The following is a 19,936-nucleotide window of genomic DNA, read 5'->3' as shown; positions in this document are numbered from 1 at the left end:
CTTTGTATTTTCCTAGTCTCCTCTTATCTATGCCATTTTCTCAGACATTCCTTGTTTTCTATGGACCTGACTATGCATTCTTTTTATGCACTTATGAAATATACAAAAATTGACCTGATGCTGGTCCATAAAGCAAGTTTCAACAAAATTCTAAGGATTTAAAATGTATGGAGGAGTTCCCATCCTGGCTCAATGGTAAGGAACCTGACTAGTATCCATGAGGAAATGGGTTTGATCCCTGGCCTCACTCAGTGGGTTAAGGATCCCAAGTTGCTGTGAGCTGTGGTGTAGTTTCCACACGTGACTTGGATCCCACGTTGCTGAGGCTTTGGCGTAGACTGGCAGCTACAGCTCCAATTAGACCCCTAGCCTGGGAACTTCCATATGCCTCGGGTGTGGCCCTAAAACAAAACAAAACAAACAAACAAAAAAAATGTATGGAGTATAGAACAGTCTCTGACCACAGTGTAATTAAGCTAGAAATCAGTAGGAAAAAATAGTAGAGACTGTTTGGATCAGAAAATCATAATGAAACTTAAAGGACACAACAACTAAATCTATGTCAAAACTTGTGAGATTTAGCTAAAACAGTTTTGTTTTTTTGCTTTTTAGGGCTGCACCCGTGGCATGTGGAGGTTCTCAGGCTAGAGGGTCTAATTGGAACCACAGCTGCCAGCCTACGCCACAGCCGTAGCCACGCCAGATTAGAGCCATGTCTGTGACCTACATCACAGCTCACAACAACACCGATCCTTAACCCAGTGAGCAAGGCCAGGGATTGAACCCAGGTCCTCATGGTTCCTTATTGGATTTGTTTCCGCTGCGCCATGACACAACTCCAGCTAAAACAGTTTTTAAAGGGGGTTTTTTAAACACTAAATTCATATATTAAAGGATGATAAAAGACTGAAAATTAATGAGCTAAATATCTTGAGTGAAAGTATTAAATAGAAAGTAAATATATAATAAAGAAGATTAACAAAGCTAAAATTCTTCAAAAAGGTTTTTAAAATGATAAACAAAATGAAATTTTAAAAATATGTCATTTAATAGCGTAAGTTACTAGGAATAAATCTAACAAAAAGATATGTAAGACCTCTATAGGGACAGTTTTAAATTTGAGACAGATTAGAGAACTATGTAAACATAGGTCTCTACTCTTCCTAGGTTTTTGATTTTAAGATAACTTATGAAGATGTCAATTCTCTCTAAAATGAATTATAGTTTCACTATAACCCCAAACAAAATCCCAGCAGATTTGTGGGGAGTAGGTGTGGAATGTGACAAGTTGATCCTACAATTTATATAGAAATGCAAAGGACCAGGAAGAGAAACCAAGATATTCTTGAAGCAGAACAAGTACGGAGGACTTACTCTTCCAGACACAAAATGTTTTAAGTATCGTAATTAAGAATTAGACCAATGGGAGTTTCTTGAGGCTCAGTGGGTTAAGAACTTTACATAGTGCCCATTAGGATTCGATCTCTGGACTTGCTCAGTGGGTTGTAAAAGATAAAACTGCAAAAGTTTGAGAATATGTTTCTTACCTTAATGATAAGAAAGGATTCCTAAAACAATACACAAATTCAGTAACCATAAAGAACATTGGCAAACATGAATACATTAAAATTGAGACTAGTGTTTGTCTAAAGAGATCCCAAAGAGGGAGTTCCCGTCACGGCTCAGTGATTAACAGACGCGACTAGTTTCCACGAGGATGTGGGTTTGATCCCTGGCCTCGCTCAGTGGGTTAAGGATCTGGTGTTGCTGTGAGCTGTGGTGTAGGTCGCAGATGCGGCACAGATCTGGTGTTGCTGTGGCTGTGCCTAGTCCAGCGGCTACAGCTTGGATTAGACCCCTAGCCTGGGAACTTCCATATACCACAGGTGCAGCCATAAAAAGCGAAAAAAAAAAAAAAAAGAAAAAAAAAAAAAAGAAAGAAATCCCAAAGAGAATAAAATCAAGCCACAGAGACTAATTGCAATTTATATAATGAATAAAGGATTAATATCCAGAAGGTATAAAGAGTTTCTGCAAATAATTTTTTTAAGATAGACAACCTAGTAAAAAAAGGAGCAGATGACTTGAACAGGCACTTCACAAAAATGGATCCCAAATGGCCAGTAAACATATGAACTAGTTATCAGGGAAATGCAAATTAAAACCAAAATGAGATACTATCATACTCTAATCAGAATGGCTAACATCTAGAAGTCTGACAATACTAAATGTTGGAAAAGATAGGCAGTATGGAAAGTTCTCATTCCATGCTGATGATAATGTAAATTAGCTACCTTCTTTGGAAAGCATTTCCGAGTTATCTGGTAGAGTTGAGGATAAGACCCAAGAACTTGACCAGGTGAATTCCCTGGAGAAATGCTAGATTTGTTTAACAGGATAAATGTAGAAGAATGGTCATAGCAGTATTATTTGTCATAGCCTCAAACTAAAAACAACTTGGAAAGCCACCAAAAGATGAATGAGTAAATATAGTGTATTCATACTATGGAATGCTATAGAACAATGAAAATAAATATAGAACTGCTGCATACCACTAGATACCACTATCTAGCATATTATATATTTGCTTGTTTGATTTATTGTCTTTACTCTAGAATATATACATTATCAAAGCAGACTATTTTATTCACTGCTGAATCTGCAATTTCTCTAATAACACATACTGCATAGTAGTGCATGAAAGGCATCCAAATGAAGTAATTGATGAAATATTAATGTAGAGATTCTGCCTATGAAAACTTGAAATCCTTGTGTTGCTCACTGCTTATCTATAGAAGTACAGCTGATTTTTTTTTTTCTTATTAGGTCTGCACCTGCAGCATATGGAAGTTCCTAGTCTAGGGGTTGAATAGGAGCTGCAGCTGTCAGCCTAAGTTACAACCACAGCAACACCAGATCAAGCCGCATCGGCAACCTACACTGCAGTTCATGGGATTATGCTCTCAAATTGCTTCTTAAGGGTCTAAGTTTTCAATGTAAGTAAAAACTGGAATGCATACTCTTTTCTGCCATTTACATAGGGTCATAGCCAAAAGATCTACTTTCAAAAAACAGCCTTATTTGGCTCTGCATCAGAAAATTGACAAGTGGAGAGTTCTCTAGTGGCCTAGCAAGTTAGGGATCCTGTTTTGTCACTGCTACAGTATGGGTTCGATCTCTGGCCCAGGAACTTCCATATGCCATGGATCTAGACCAAAAAAAAAAAAAAAGAAAGGAAGAAAGAAAAGAAAACTGAAAAGTGAATACATTTATGTTTTAAAAGTTAACATGGAATGTTTAAGATATGTAAATAACATTTTCAATAAATCCCTGCTTTAACTTATTCAGTTAGCTGTTCTTCAGTCAACCATCAGTCTCACTTGCATGGTTTAGAGGCTTCTACCATCCTAGAATTTTGTAGGAACAGAGAAAATAAATTATAGCCCAAAGGAGTTGTTCTCAAATTTTCTATGCAGCATGGAATGAAAACTTAAGATACTTGAGAAACTGCATGATCCTTGAATTCTTTTAGCTTTTTGAAAAGCTCCCAGTTTGAAAACCATTGTCCTTAACTATTGTGCAGATCTTTCAGTTCTTGTGTTCACAGAGTAGGTATTCAAGAAGCCCATATGGATGTGGAAAGAAAACATTATCCTTATTTTTTATATCACTCAATTATTGTATTAATTTAAGTACATGTAAATAACTTATAAATAAATACATTTTGGGGATGGGAAGGCAATCAGATTAAGTAGTTTCAACAACAGAAATATTCCTCTTCAGTAGTCAAAGTAAAGTATAATGGAGGGAAAGTAGAGATGCCTAGTTTTATTAAAGCTTAGAACTTTGAATTTACTTTTCTACTATACTTCCACAGACAAAGATTAAATAAGAATCATGAGGCAAATACTTTCCCTTATTAATATATATTAACTCTAGGAAAATAACAGTTAAATCTACTCATTATCTCTGTTATACTTTGCTAGAAACTAAATAATATGGGAAAATCCTGGCAATCCCATAAATTAACACTTTTAGATTTGCCTTGCTTTAAATGCAAACTTTTTTTTTTTTTTTGGTCTTTTTAGGGCCTCACCCAGAGCATAGGGAAGTTCCCAGGCTAAGGGGTCAAATCAAACATGGAGCTGTCAGACTACACCACAACCACAGCAACTCGGGATCCAAGCCATGTCTGTGACCTACACCACAGCTCACAGCAGCACCAGATCCCCAACCCTCTTAGCGAGGCCAGGGATTGAACCTGCGTCCTCATGGATAATAGTCAAGTTGGTTACTGCTGAGCCACATCGGGAACTCCAACATTTGTTTATTAGTTTTAAAAAAAACTATTTTCTTAATTTTCTGCCCAAAATAGTTTACTTTTTTTTTTGGTGTTTGTTTGTTTGTTTGTTTGTTTTTTGTTTTGTTTGTACCCGCCCCATGTCAAAATTCCTGGGCCACGGCTTGAACCTGAATCACAGCAGTGACCCAAGCTGCTGCAATGACAATGCCAGATCCTTAACCTGCTGTGCTGCAAGGGAACTCCAGTTTACTTTTTATTTTAATCACTTAAATGCATCTTTACAATCTTAAGAAATGAAATTGCATATAATAATCCAATTTTATTATATTTTGCATAATTGAAATATAGGTAAGCAATATTTTTCATAGTATAGTGAGCTATAAACAAAATTGGAAACTGTTGTGTTGATTTCAGTGCTACTTTTTTCAAAAGTAATAATTTTATATTTAGTATTGTATTAAAATAAAACCCTAAAGACTGATATGGGTTTCTTTGTTATTGTTTTTAATTTTATCTCGATTAGTGAGACAGTCATTTGTTTTCTAGATTGCTGACATTGTAAGAGCTGTTGGTAACTGCAGCTACAACCAACTAGTGGAGAAGATCATCTCTTGTAAGCAGTCAGACAATAGTGAGCTGGTTAGTGAAGGTGGGTGAGTGCTGCTACTACCTGACTTATTCTTCGCAAAATAACTTGTCTTACAATTTAGAATCTCTTAAATGTCTTAAATACAACTTCTAAAAAAATAAAAGTAATGCTACTTGTGGGAATTAAAAAGAAGTAATTATTCATAAGGTGCCAGTGAAAAGTTCTTCTTAGAACCTTTTCACTTGTCTTGTAAAATCAGGCCTGGATTTTAATAAAAGTCTTTGGAATCACATGATGTCTTTGATATGGACAGTTAGCGTGGGGTTACTGAGAATTATTTTGTAAATAGAAGATGATTATTTGGGACCACCAAAGGAACTTTATCATTTATCCTAGACACTTCAGTTGATTGAGATGTGTGTTATTGTACTCATGTGTTTATTTTAGTAGAACTATGCCTTATATTTCAGTACAATATAGTATATTTATGCTCCGTATTGGATCAGAGTACACCTCTGATGATCAATTTCCCTAATTCTTAGCTAATTAAGAATTGCTAAATTCATCAACATAGAGGCAGTTTCTTTTCTTTTTTAAGTTGTATTCCCGTCAATGGAGGGAAGAGCAGATTTAAAACCAGAATACCATCAGGAGCTATAGCATTTGGGTATAACCTCCCCAACACACACTGCACATTTTTCATAAATATACACAAATACTGAGACTACTATTTTCCTTGGTTTGAAGGGTTAACCAAAAAAGAGAAATCATGAGAAGCAGGCGATGAGCTTCATCATTCTCTCTCAGACACACAGTTCTTCTACACGAAGTATAATAAAATGTACAGTCACTACATTTTAAAAAATTAAAACCAAGTGACTACAAGAGTGCATAAGAACATAAAAAATAAGTTATATACATGAATCTCATATTGATTAATAAGAACCCAACTAATTATACTACTCACTTATACAGAAGTTTAACATGTTAATGCAAGAGGCAAGTAGCAAGAAAATACATGGTATTTTAATTTAGGCTCATCCTAGTCTTTTACTTGCAATAAACATATAAGTATATAGGGCTATTGATCATTGATTTGTGTGACACCACTTTCACTACAATTTTAGGCAGCATAGTTTAACTTTGGGGGGAGAGAGGAGCAACAAAAGCTGTTACAAAACATGTTTCCCCTCAATTAACAAAATTCCGTTCACTAGAACTTTACATTCTTTATCCAAGCTCTCATTACCATAAATATTCCTAGAAAGCAGGCTTTAAAGAAAATATCCATTTGTGGATTCCTACTTTCTCAGTAACTTCTAGCATGCTATTCAGTAATAATTGGGAGAACAATAGAACCCAGAAAATGTTAACAGATGGAATTATAGCCAATAAGTAATATTTGGGTGAATGTATTTATAAGGTAGGAAGCTATGGGAAATACTGTTGACATCATTTTTCCCAAGCAAGGCTGCGGTGTAACAGGGACTTAATACACTAACAAAATGAACAATAACCAAGAAACGGTCCCTTTATCGGGTCTCCTTTTTCTCAACCTGGTTTTACAACTATTATTATTATTTCTTTGACGTTGATTCCCTGGGATAACAAAAAACTACAGCTAATTTGTATACAATTGATAACTTGAGAAGAATATCTTTGTAAAAGCAAGGAAGGAGCCTTCCTCTTTAATGGTTTAGAATTTTTAGATAATATATATCAGAACTGATTAATACCTTGATGTATACATTTTACAATGGCAAAATTTTATTTATCACATTTCCATACCAAGGAAAAATTATATATGGAATTCAGTACAGTTAAAAAACTAAACTAGGTTTTTGTTTATAAGAAACTACAAATATGTAGTTTGTTTGAAATAAGCATTCAATCCCAGTGGCTACTTGTATAAAGCACTGTGAAATTATTTAGGAAGTAAAAGGCCACAGTGAAAAAAAAAAAAGGAGTTCCTGTCATGGTATAGCGGAAACGAATCCAGCTAGGAACCATGAGGTGTGGGTTCAGTCCCTGGCTTCGCTCAGTGGGTTAAGGATCTGGCGTTGGGGTGAGCTGTGGTGTAGGTCACAGATGCAGCTGGGATCTGATGTTGCTGTGACTGTGGGTAGCCTGGCAGATGTGGCTCCGATTAGACCTCTAGCCTGGGAAACTCCATGTGCCATGGGTGCAGCCCTAAAAAAGCAAAAAAAAAAGCCACAAGTGGACATATTTACTTATGAAATGTAGCAATTAGCTTTTTTCCATTTTCTTCATCATATTTTCTTGGGTATGTTTTTCAACTGAAATAGTCTGCTTTCTTTTTCTATTTAGCCTACAATTGCAATTTTCCTTCTGAATCAAAATATTCCAAAGTGTTTTATTTCTAATCCTTCTTTATTAAAAATTATTGAAATGTGGTCTTAGATGATAATTACTTATTTTTTTAACAGATTCCAATATTTCATCTCCATAAGGTACAGAATACAAGAAATATTTTTACCATCGTTCCTTTTTGATGAAAAAAATATTATTTAACAGTTAAATATAATTAGATATACTTTTTTTTTCTTTTTCTTTTTCTTTTTATTTTTATAGCCACACTTGCAGCATATGGAAGTTCTTGAGCCAAGGGTCAAATTGGAGCTGCAGCTGCTGGCCTACCCACAGCCACAGCAACACAGGATCTGTGCGGCACCTCTGACCTACACCACAGCTTTCTGACCCACACTGCAGCTTGTGGCAACTCCAGATCCTTAACCCACTGAGTAAGGCCAGGGATCAAACCCACATCCTCACAGATACTATGTCGAATTCTTAAGCTGCTAAACCACAACAGGAACTCCAAATTAGATATTCTTTCAACTTCTTTCAGAGAACATTCATTTTCTTTTGATGGCAATACTTTGTAAGTAAAAGTACAGAACTTTTACGTGTACATAGAGTACTTATTATTTGCTACCTCCTTTCTGTGTTGATACTTTTGAATCAAGTTATAATGATGGTTGTAGCATGGCAGCAAAATTCAACAAGGAAAAAGCAGTGTAGCACCAGCTGCCAGACTTGACCAGAGCTGGTCATTTAATTCCAAATGCCCTCTCAGGTATAATTTCCTCCTTAACAATTTTTTCTAGGTAAAAAATATGCTTAAGGAAATTATTGCAGCATATTTACTTATTCAGATATTGATTGAGTCTTTACTGTGTGCCATAACCACTGACAATTATAGTTTGAGTTCATATTATTTTTTTTATTTTTTATTTTTTTTGTCTTTTTGCCATTTCTTGGGCCACTCCCACGGCATATGGAGGTTCCCAGGCTAGGGGTCTAATCGGAGCTGTAGCTGCCAGCCTACGCCAGAGCCACAGCAATGCAGGATCCGAGCCTCATCTGCAGCCTACACCACAGCTCACGGCAATGCTGGATCCTTAACCCACTGAGCAAGGCCAGGGATCAAACCCGCAACCTCATGGTTCCTAGTCGGATTCATTAACCACTGCGCCACGATGGGAACTCCCATATTATTTTTGATTAAATAATATTGGTTTCCTTTTCTTTTTCTCTTTTATTTTGGAAAAAAAAACCCTCAAACTGTAAAGTAGGAATAGCACAATGAATGTATGAATATATATATGCTTTATCTAAATTCACCAATTATTAACATATTGAATTTTTGCCATTTTTCTGAATTCACACACACATACATTTTTTTCCTAAATCATGTGACCATTAATTGCAAATACCATCACACTTTATTAACTCTCCAGTATTTATCTCCTAATTACAAAAAAATTTCCTATATAATCGCAATATAATTATCTCAGTAAATTTAGCACTGATACAATACTTTTATCTAATATACTGTTCATATGCAAAATTCCCCAATTGTCCCACTTACAGCTTTTATGTTTTTTCAGTGTCGGCTCCAATCAAGGATCATTTAATTGTTATATCAATTTAGTTTCCTATAATGTAGAACAGATCCCTATCCTTTATTCCTTTTTGATCATCTGTGGTGTTTATACTTTTCTTTATAGTCTATGCCAGTTTTTCTAGCTGTTTTTTGGACTAGTCCTCAATGTGGGTTCAACTGATTGTTTCTTCATGAGTAGTTTGGGTTCTATACTTTTTGTAGGAATACTACATAGGTCACCTGTCTTTCCTATTGCATCAAATTAGGTAGCACATGATGTCTGATTCTCTCATTATTGCTGATCTTCAAATGTGATTAAGGTGATATTTACCAGATTTTTCGTTGTTGTTGGAAAGATGGCCCTTTGCCATTTGTAATTAAGTAATTAATGAAATTATGCTTTAAAACTCCGTAATTTGTTTAATTAGTTATGAAAAGTTGAAACTAGATTAGGCTTTTTAATATTACACTAAAATCACGCAGGTGTCACTGTTTAAGAGTTGGCTGAAGAATTAGGAAACATTTTTCTCTCTAAGTCTAAATTAGGCTTTGCTCTATGGTTTAAGGAGAAATAAAGCTCATTTTCCATTTATAATAATCAGCACTAAATTTTTTAACTTAATACCAATAATTCTCCTCGGTTCCATTTTTCACTTTGCTATAACTAGTTTTATGTCCTTGAGTAAGTTGTTTATTCTCTCTGAATCCATGTCCTGTTATATAGAAACAAATAGCTGAGAAAGACTTATCTAGTGTTAGATTTTTGGAATTTCATACACGAAAGTTATATGCTATATGTCCCCTGAATTTTTGTGTCATTTTCAAAGCAAACGTTTTGTAGAGAGGATGTTGTGTGAATGAGGTGTGGGTGGGGCATTTGGAAACATCTTTCTGAAGAAAATGTTTAGTTACATGGATAGTATAGACAGGAGTGGTGCTTCCCAGCACAGGCATAATGCTTATGTTTTAAATACTATTAATTATAAGTGCTTTAGTATAACTAATACATTCTACTTAATAACTCAGTATTTAGCAAAGTAATAATGATAATTGTGTGTGGGGGGTCTTATTTCTAAATGTATAAACCAAGTAGTTGCAAATGTGATGTAAATTTCCTTTGGCTGTGGCCTTTTGTATAGCTTTCTGCACTTTCCCTCCTACCTTACCAAGTCTGTGTAATAGGGATATATTGGTAACTTTTTACAACCACTTTGCCCCCCTAAAGTTCTATGGCTGGACACTAAAAGTGAGGGATGGTGAGGGAGTGGAATAAACCTATATTAATACAGCTGTCTCTGGCCCTACCAAGTTTATTTTCAATTTCTGGTTGAGGCATCAGTTTCTTAACACAGAGTCATCTTTACTCCCTATATCTGCACCTCCCTGCTCACCTATAAAACTATTTAGAGCATTCTCCTTCCCCTTATTCCTTATTAAAGAAGCAGAGCAAAAGGAAAAAGGAGGATAAAGAAGGAAAGAGAGAAATACAGGCTTTTAAAATATTTATACGATTGATTCTCATTATTACTGATAGTCATGTTCTATAAAGTTGCTGTGAACAATGAATTGGTAAATATAGTACCAAACCACTGCTCCTAGGGGAAACACAAGATAGGTTCATGTGAGCCTCTGGTCTCAAGATTTTCATCAACTGATCATAAATAATTGTGTTTTATGTGTGTTTCTGTGTTGAGATCCCTTATTTAATATATGTTATTGATCATTGACATTAAACTCATATCCAACAGCACTATAACTCATGCCTGACTGAAACTGCAAAAATACATATTTTCTCCATAAGGAACATCACAACCTTTATGCACTTAGGAACTAGCTTCAGCATTACACTTGGGGGCCATTTTATACAGTAAAAATCACCCCCCCAAAAACATGAAAATGTGGCATTAAAAAGACCATGAAAATGACACTTGTTCACAGTGTGAGAGCTGAAACAAGAAGGCGCAATGTTGCCTGTTTTGACTTCACTGGGGAATGTGCTTGTTAGGTGACTCAATTTTTCTTTGCTGCTTTGCACATATCCAGGAATGACCCAAAAGTGCAGCAGGTATTGATTTTGTAGTTATAAATTTTAGCCAGTAGGCAAATTTGCAGATATAAACCTATGTGAATAATGAGGATCAACTGTATATATATCTACATATACGTATTTTTTAAATTAAATCCTAGAAAAACTTCATTATATTTATTTTTCTTTTTCTCTCTCTCTCTCTTTTTTTTTTTTTTTTTTTTTGTCTTTTTGCTTTTTCTAGGGCCGCACCCATGGCACATGGAGGTTCCCAGGCTAGGGGTCGAATCAGAGCTTCATCCGCCGGCCTATGCCAAAGCCACAGCAACGCGGGATCCGAGCTGCGTCTGCAGCCTACACCACAGCTCACGGCAATGCTAAATCCTTAACCCACTGAGTGAGGCCAGGGATCGAGCCCTCAACTTCATGGTTCCTAGTTGGATTCATTAACCACTGAGCCATGACAGGAACTCTAATATATTTCATTATGTTTTGAAAACAGATGATTTCCATTTCTAAACATAATGTATCCAATATAATGAGTGGCATATGCTGGAGGAGATTATCCCACTGTTTTCTGTTCAGTCTTATGCCTACTTTTAGTTTTAAGACAAGAATTGAGCAGTTTGTGAATTGAGAATTATATAAGATCTTTGTCAAAATCTTAACTCAATTTCTTGAGGCTACTTTAATTTCTAAACACATATCCATATGTAGCTGTTAACATACAGCTTTTGCTTCTACCTATTTTAAAGTCGCTAACTCTTGCCTTATTTATTTCAATGGGTTTTAGTTTTATTGTGTCTTTGTTACTGTAGGCCACATGAAATCCTTTTTGAAAGTAGGCATGGTATAAGTAAATATATTTACTGATAAAAAGAATTTCACATAACTGTTTTCTTAGCCTGGAAATGTCTATAGATACATCTTCCATAGCAGAATTAGAAAGAAGACTCTCCAATTTGGGGCCATCATGTTATAGTAGAAGTCTTATTTTGATTGGCCTTACTTCATACTTGGAACACAATGTAAATAGAAAAACGTTTTAATTTTGAAATTATTTTTCCATCTAATATTATGCATTGGTTCCATAGGCTTTGTAGCTGAGCAATTTCTAAATAACACAGCCACTCAACTGACATACCATGGATTATGTGAACTAACTTCAACGGTTCAGGAAGGAGAACTTTGTGTGTTCTTTCGGAATAATCATTTTAGCACCATGACCAAATACAAGGTATGATACAGAAACAGTTATTGTTATTCTAAACTAAAGGAGCTTAATTTAAAGATGTCTTATGATTTGTTTCAAATTTTTAAAAATTTAGCATAATATTCTTTAACCATCAAATTATGAAGGTAATTATTAATTAATTCTTTAGGATAGAATGGAATTAGCAATATGTTACTTCAGTTTTTTGTTTTATTTAGATCTCAACTCCTTTTTCACAAATTACTACTTTAAAATGTATTTATTAATTTCTTTCTAAGAAAAAAAAATAAGCCCTAGAGATAGAACTAGAATCACTGCTAATGATGCATGTTTATATGAGAGGGCTGAAGGAGTTTAGATGAAAGAATCAAGATTTGTGTTTATGATAATGTTTCTTATTAAAGTTATCAGTGTGACTTTAAATTCTTTTTATCATGCCATTTATGGCTCTGCCAAAAAAAAAAAAACTTACTAATTCATCCCTTTTATTATCTCTTCAGCTCTTCCATTCTTATAGATGCAACCTAATTCTGCAGTTTATTAACTTATCCCTAGACTTCTGTGGTAGAATACTGTTCTGATCATGTCAATAATAATAGCAAAAATATTCATAGAACCCAGTGCCTAGAGGATAAAAATGCAAGGTGTTTTCTACTATCCCCCTGTGCCAACACTTTGCTTCAGCCATAATGGTCTGTCACTCAAAAATAATCTTCCATCTCCATACACACTTATGCTTTCCCATTTCTGCACCTTTGATACCATTTCTTACTCCATAATCCCTGTGAAAATTCTCCTTTTTAGCTTTGCCTTCCCAAATTTCACTTGGCTTTTAAAAAGCTTTTCAATAGTAACTCTTTAGTAAAGCTACTTCTTCTCTTCTGAAACCAGTATTTCTCAATCCAGATTGTATGCTAGAACTACCTGGGGAGCTCTTTAAAAAAAAAAAAAAAAAAAAAAATCCACCACTCTATCCAGTCTCTTGGGATAGAGCGTGATGGAAGATAATATAAGAAAGAATATATATATATATATATATATATATATATATATATATATATATATGTATGTACATGTATGGGTTACTTTGTTGTATAGCAGAAATTGGCACAACATGGTAAATCAACTGTACTCTAATAAAAACATGTATATTGGAGTTCCTGTTGTGGCGCAGCAGAAACAAATACAACTAATATCCATGAAGATATGGATTCAATCCCTGGCCTTGCTCAGTGGGTTAAGGATCCGGCATTGCCATGAGCTATGGTGTAGGTCACAGATGTGGCTTGGATCCCGCATTGCCATGACTGTGGTGTAGGCCAGGAGCTGTAGCTCCGATTTGACCCCCTAGCCTGGGAACTCTCAGCCCTAAAAAGCAATAAATAAATAAATGAATAAATAAAATACTAGTGCTGAGAGCCTACCACCAACTCAATTAAATCAGAATTTCTGGAGGTGGGACCTAAGCAACAGTATTTTTTAAATGCTCCCCAGGTAATTTTAATATGCAGCTAAGGCTGAGGATCACTATTTTACCATTCCTTCTTATTTATTGTGGGCCATATCATCCTTACTTGTACTTATTGATAAGTACTTAGTTAACAGTTTTCTTTCCATGTAAATGTGTCTTATTTTTCTAGATGAAAGTAGCTTATTAAAGTCAGGACTTGGAGTTCCCATCGTGGCTCAGTGGTTAATGAATCCGACCAGGAACCATGAGGTTGCGGGTTCGATCCCTACCCTTGCTCAGTGGGTTAGGGATCTGGCGTTGCCATGAGCTGTGGTGTAGTTTGCAGACACGGCTCAGATCCCGCGTTGCTGTGGCTGTAGCGTAGGCTAGCAGCTACAGCTCTGATTCGACCCCTAGCCTGGGAACCTCCATATGCCGCGGGAGTGGCGCAAGAAATGGCAAAAAGACAAAAAAAAAAAGTCAGGACTTGATATTTCTTTGAACACTTTAACCAGTTGAAATACACAAAGTGTGTAAAATAATGATTTGTTTGCTTATATGAGAATATTCAATAGCCTTAGCTCTCCTACTCCCCTGTTAGTTATATTAAGAGCTTATTTTGTATTATTCCCATATTTAAGCTAGATGTGTGTTAGATATGGCCCCAGAGTTATTTACCTCAAAATCAGAGTTAATGCAACACAGTAAATGCTGCTAGGTAATCTTACTTCACTTGATCTCTTCAAGTCCATGCTTTATTCATTCATTTAACAAATACCTATTCAGCATGACTAATATCTGGGTGTTCAGCTAAGTACTAAGACTGCCATTTAAGGACCTCCTAGTCTGGCAGGTATAGATGTTAAGTAATTGTACAACAGCAGAAATTACTACAACTTTGTAAATTAAGTATAATTCAATAAAACTAAAAAAATAGGACTTCCCACTGCGTTGCAATGGGATTGGTGGTGTCTTAGGAGCACAGGAATGCAGGTTTGATTCCCCAGCCTGGCACAGTGGCTTAAGGATCCAGCATTGCCACAGCTGTGGTTTAGGTTGTGACTGTGGCTCAGATCTGATCCCTTTCCCGGGGAACTCCATATGTCATAGGGGGGTCAAAAAAGGGGGGGAAAAAACCTTAAAAAAATAGTTATTATTTGAGAGACATTCTGTAAAGTGTATATACAATATGCTGTGAGTGTTTTTATTAAGACTTACAACCTATTTGAGGATATCAGTAAAGACTTCCTTGAGAACATAATGTTTAAACCAAAACCTGATTGAAGACTTGGCTTGGATCTGGCATTGCTATGGCTGTGACGTAGACTGACAGCTGCACCTCCAATTGGACTCCTAGCCTGGGAACTTTCATATGCTGCAGATGTGGCCTTAAAAAGACAAAAAAAAAGAAAAAGAAAAAAAGAAAGAAAGAAAAGAAAAAGAAAAGAAAAGAAAAATTAAATGAACTGAGATCTGAAAAATAAATCTAGGAGCTTATCAGTTAGCAATAAAAGGGGAAGGAGGGGTGTTAACTTAGCAGATGGAACATGTACGCAAAGGCCTTTTAAGGAGGGAAGGAAAGAACCTTTTAAGGAATTAAAGGACAGCCTATGTGACTGAAGCATAGAAAATAAGAGGCATGATGTAAGGCTCTAGTGATAGGTACCAGATTTTGCAGAGTTCTAAGTTAAAAGGAGAAATAGACCTTCGTCTCCTTATGGCCTAGTGGTTCTTTTTGTTCTCTCTCTCTCTCTTTTTCTCAGCAGGGATGAGATAGTTCAGCTGGAAAAACAATGTCTCTGGCTGTCATTGGAGATTGTTTCACAACCGTCCCTAATTAAGCTTTAGATGTTCCCTTTTTTATCAAAGCCATACCCCTGACCAGGAATGGCCAGTTATTACTTACCTAAATCTTCCTGTATGATTGGGATGGTGTTCCTCTCCTAGAGCACTTTCTACATTGGGTCTGTTTCTGGACTAAATATGAATTTCCATGAGAGAATAGTAGCTGAGAGAATATGTGCATTCTACTTTTCTCTGCTTCTAAGTTTTTCTTAGTAAACCTTATTCTATGGCTAAACAGTGTATTGGTAGTTGTGTATGTCTCCCTGCCCATTGTTTAACATTAAAGTACTTTGGACTTTGAGGCAAGAATGGATATGTATTTAGTTTAGAGGCTATTGTAAGTAAGAAATTGTAATGACTTTAACTAAGGTGGTAAAGAAATGGAGAATAGACAGATTCCATAGACATTTAGGAGATATAATTAACCAGATTTAGTGATTAAAATGTGAAATATAAGGAGGATAAAAGTTATTTCAAGCATCCTTTCCAGCCACAGCAATATGAAACTAGAAAGCAACCACAGGGGGGAAAATGAGGAAAAAAAAAAAATTACATGGAAACTAAACATGCTACTAAAAAGCCAGTGGATCAACAATGAAATCAAAGAGGAAACCAGAAAATATCTTGAGACAAATGACATTGAAACCTTACAGAATCCATGAAATTTAGCAAAAGAAGTTCTAAGAGGAAAGTTCATATCAATACAGGCCTTCCTCAAAAAGAAAGAAAGAAAGATAGACAGATCTCAAATAAGCAACCTATCTGACCACCTAAGAGAATTAGAAACAAAAGAACAAACAAAACCCCAAGGCAGCAGAAGGAAGGAAATAAATAAAATAGAGATATTTTAAAATGAAAAAAAAAAAAAAAACCCAAAAACTCAGTAAAACCAAGAGCTGGGTTTTTTCTTTTTTCCTTTTCTTGGGCCACTCCCGCAGCATATGAAGGTTCCCAGGCTAGGGGTCTAATCGGAGCTGTAGAGCTGTAGTCACGGGCCTACGCCAGAGCCACAGCAACATAGGATCCAAGCTGCGTCTGTGACCTACACCACAGCACATGGCAATGCCAGATTGTTAACCACTGAGCAAGACCAGGGCTCAAACCTACAACATCATGGTTCCTAGTTGGATTAGTTAACCACTGCGCCATGACGGGAACTCCACCAAGAGCTGGTTTTTTGAAGGGATAAGCAAAATTGACAAACCTCTAGCCAGGCTTACTAAGAAGAAAAGACAAAAAGAGAGGGGGGATTCAAATAAAATAAGAAATAAAAGAGGAGAAATACCAAACAGTGCTACAGAAATACAGAAAGAAAAAGAAAATGCCAACAAATTGAGACAACCAAGAAGAAAGGACAAGTTTTTATAAAGAGCCTGCTAAAACTGAGTCAAAAGAAATGGATTTTTTTTCTTTTTTTCTGCTTTTTAGAGCTGCACTTGCAGCATATGGAAGTTCCCAGGTTAGGGGTCTAATCAGAGCTATAAGCTGCTGGCCTACACCACATCCACAGCAACGTGGGATCCAAGCCACATCTGCGACCTACACCACAGCTTATGAATGTGCCATTTGTGTGATTTTTCTGTAGGAGGTATTCATCAGAGTGTAGGCCTGGTGAAAGTAGTTTGTTATTCTAGATTTGGATCGCTTCTCGGCCTTTTGGCTAAGATCAAGTGTTGTTCTAGATTTGGGACTTTGTTAAGTAGATGAAACGAAGAATAGAAGAGAAAGGAATTTAGGGACATGATGATATTGTCCAAAGTTGTAAATGTTTGCCTAGATCAGATAAAATACCATTCTTTACAAGGTAGTCCTGTATATATGTGTGTATATATATATATGTGTGTGTGTGTGTATATATATATATATATATATTTTTTTTTTTTTTTTTTTCCCTTTAAATGGCTGCACCTGCTGCATGTGGAAGTTCCCCAGCCAGGGACTGAATCTGAGCTGCAGCTATGACTCAAGCCTGCAGCAATGCAGGATCTGGGGATTGAACCAGCACCTCCACAATGACCCCAGCTGCTGCACTCAGATTCTTTTTTTTTTTTTTTCTTTTTTTTTGTCTTTTTGTTGTTGTTGTTGTTGTTGTTGTTGTTGCTATTTCTTGGGCCGCTCCCACGGCACATGGAGATTCCCAGGCTAGGGGTTGAATCGGAGCTGTAGTCACCGGCCTACGCCAGAGCCACAGCAACGCGGGATCCAAGCCGCGTCTGCAACCTACACCACAGCTCACGGCAACGCTGGATCCCTAACCCACTGAGCAAGGGCAGGGACCGAACCCGCAACCTCATGGTTCCTAGTCGGATTCGTTAACCACTGCACCACGACGGGAACTCCTGCACTCAGATTCTTAACTCATGTACCACAGCAGCAGCAGGAACTACTAAGGTAGTTGTATTTTTATAGAGGGGATAAATGGGAACAACTATCCTGTGGACAGTCACCAGGGAGAATTGCTATTGTTTGCAATAGTGACCGCCAAACTGAAACAGTAGCACTGTCTTTTACTTTTTATTATGAAAAATTGCAAACTTACAGAGATGAAATGAGACTAATTTAATGTGTTCCTATTACATTCATCACAAACTTTTAATAATTTTGACGTATTATTTTTCATCTTTTTAAATTTTTGCTTATACTTCAACATGTCTCTCTAAGCAAGAATATTTCCTTTCAAATCACAGTACCATTATTGCACCTAACATAATTATCTATCATTTTTAATATCATCTCATACTGAGTCCATATTTAAATTTCCCATTTGTCCCCCCACATGATTTTATGAATAGTTTGTTCAAACCAGGATTTAATCAAGGGCCATGTATTATATTTGGTGAAGTAACTTCTTTTTAATATGATTCCAATTCTGGGTTTTCCAGGAATCTTTTGGGTCTTTGGGCTATCTATATATGCTTCATTATAATCCTCTCAGTTCTATCTCCTATAGTCCCATTAAACCATCTTTCTAGTTCTGAGCGGTTTTTTTTCCCTCACCTGCAGCATGTGGGAAGCTCCTGGGCCAAGGATTGACCCCTTGCCACAGCAGTGACCTGAGCTATTGCAGTAACAATGTCAGATCCTTAACCTGTTGTACCACAAGAGAACTCCCCAGATATGAAGGTCTTTAGATACTGCTTTACCTCTGGCAGAGTATTCAACGAGTACATTCTTTATGAGAATCATAGAAACTTTCCCTCCTCATTGACCTAGTGACTGATTAACTGACTTACAACAAAATCTATAATACTTTTTTGATTGTGGGTGTAGAACTAGAAGTCCTAAAGGAATACTTAATAAAATTTATGGAAGGGGTTTCTCCAGTGTGGTGTTCATTTTCTTCATAAGGAAATAAGGTAGAAGATTGTAAATTTCTTCTATTAAATCTGTTCACCACTAACATGATTGTTCTATACCATTAATTCCCAGGTTCTCAGAGTTTCCGTACTTTAGCCCCAGGGAACCTGTGATACAACAAGGATATAAATTAGGACAAACTAGAAAGCTGCTTTTTCCAACAAAATATGGCTACTTTAATACTGCATTAGATCTTCATAAGGCCTTCCAACATTTCACATTTGAAGGACCCTGAGATTTTAGTGCCATTTTATGCATTCATATTTAATGATCACTTTATTTTACATTTTCTTACCCTATGAACTCTTTGGAATACCTAGAGTAAAAACACAGTTCATCCCATGGAATCCCAGATATATTTCAACAAAAATAAATAAATTTGATATCTGGATAGAGTATTTTCTACTACAGATAAATATAGTATCTATAACTAGGGACTTGTAATAATAATAAACTTCTAGTCTATAATAAGTTGGCAATCAGTCAAAAGTATCTATAAGTCTGTTATTTTGTTAGTGAGGCTTACTTTGGCTAAGATTTGCAGAAAGGATCTTTATGCTTTTTGGTACCAATATCATATCATTTGCCATTATTGTCTCAGGACCAAGACCAACAAGGAAGTCCATGTTAAGACAAATAGGATTGCCTAGGAAAGGTAATCTCTAGTTTCTTCATAGGTTGTGCCAATTTCCTTAGGAATTTACTGAAATCTAACTTGTGTGTAAAAATCTTTCATCCTTTGAAACTCCAGAGATTTATGAGCTATGAGCTTTTGTTTGACCAAAAGAAACATTGTCTAGTACTATATTTCTGTTCTAACCCCTGTCTCTAGACTTCCGATAGAGTCAGGGGCAAATCTTCTGTTTGGTTGAACATTTTGGTGACTCTGTACATCAAATCATATTTCTAAAACTGGGCAAAGTATTCTCTGTTAACTAACTTTATGATTCCATTTCCATAGACTTTTTATTAGGCTTTCTGTCATCACAGAGTCATAGAGGATGTGTCAAACTGACTTTTTTTTCCTATTTTTATGCTTTTTTTCCTCTTTATTCCTGATTAATATAGTAAACTATCAATCAGCTTCACACTTCCCAACTATGATCTATGGTTTTCATTGCACAGCCTCTCGTGACATTTTCTCTGACAACAGATACCAATTGACTTCCTATTGTTGGAAAGTCTTCTTATCATTCCTGGTTTTGTGGTTTACTATTCCTAAACTATGGACTAGTACCTTTGCTCT

General features: G+C 36.0%; 1 protein-coding gene across 2 annotated transcripts in view; it reads left to right on the top strand.

The window, feature by feature from the left end:
* Window positions 1–19,936, top strand: part of MINDY2 (MINDY lysine 48 deubiquitinase 2) — an 87,715-nt gene that overhangs the window by 46,796 nt on the left and 20,983 nt on the right. For both annotated transcript variants that reach the window (XM_021094542.1, XM_021094552.1), the window contains exons 5-6: window positions 4,850–4,952; window positions 11,920–12,062. In XM_021094542.1, coding sequence (XP_020950201.1) covers window positions 4,850–4,952; window positions 11,920–12,062 — 246 coding nt within the window. The remainder of the gene's footprint in view (window positions 1–4,849; window positions 4,953–11,919; window positions 12,063–19,936) is intronic.

The sequence above is a fragment of the Sus scrofa genome, chromosome 1 (assembly GCF_000003025.6).
Source record: "Sus scrofa isolate TJ Tabasco breed Duroc chromosome 1, Sscrofa11.1, whole genome shotgun sequence".
NCBI lineage: Eukaryota > Metazoa > Chordata > Mammalia > Artiodactyla > Suidae > Sus > Sus scrofa.
The sequence above is the reverse complement of the archived record's forward strand: the minus strand, read 5'-3'. Positions and strand labels throughout refer to the sequence as shown.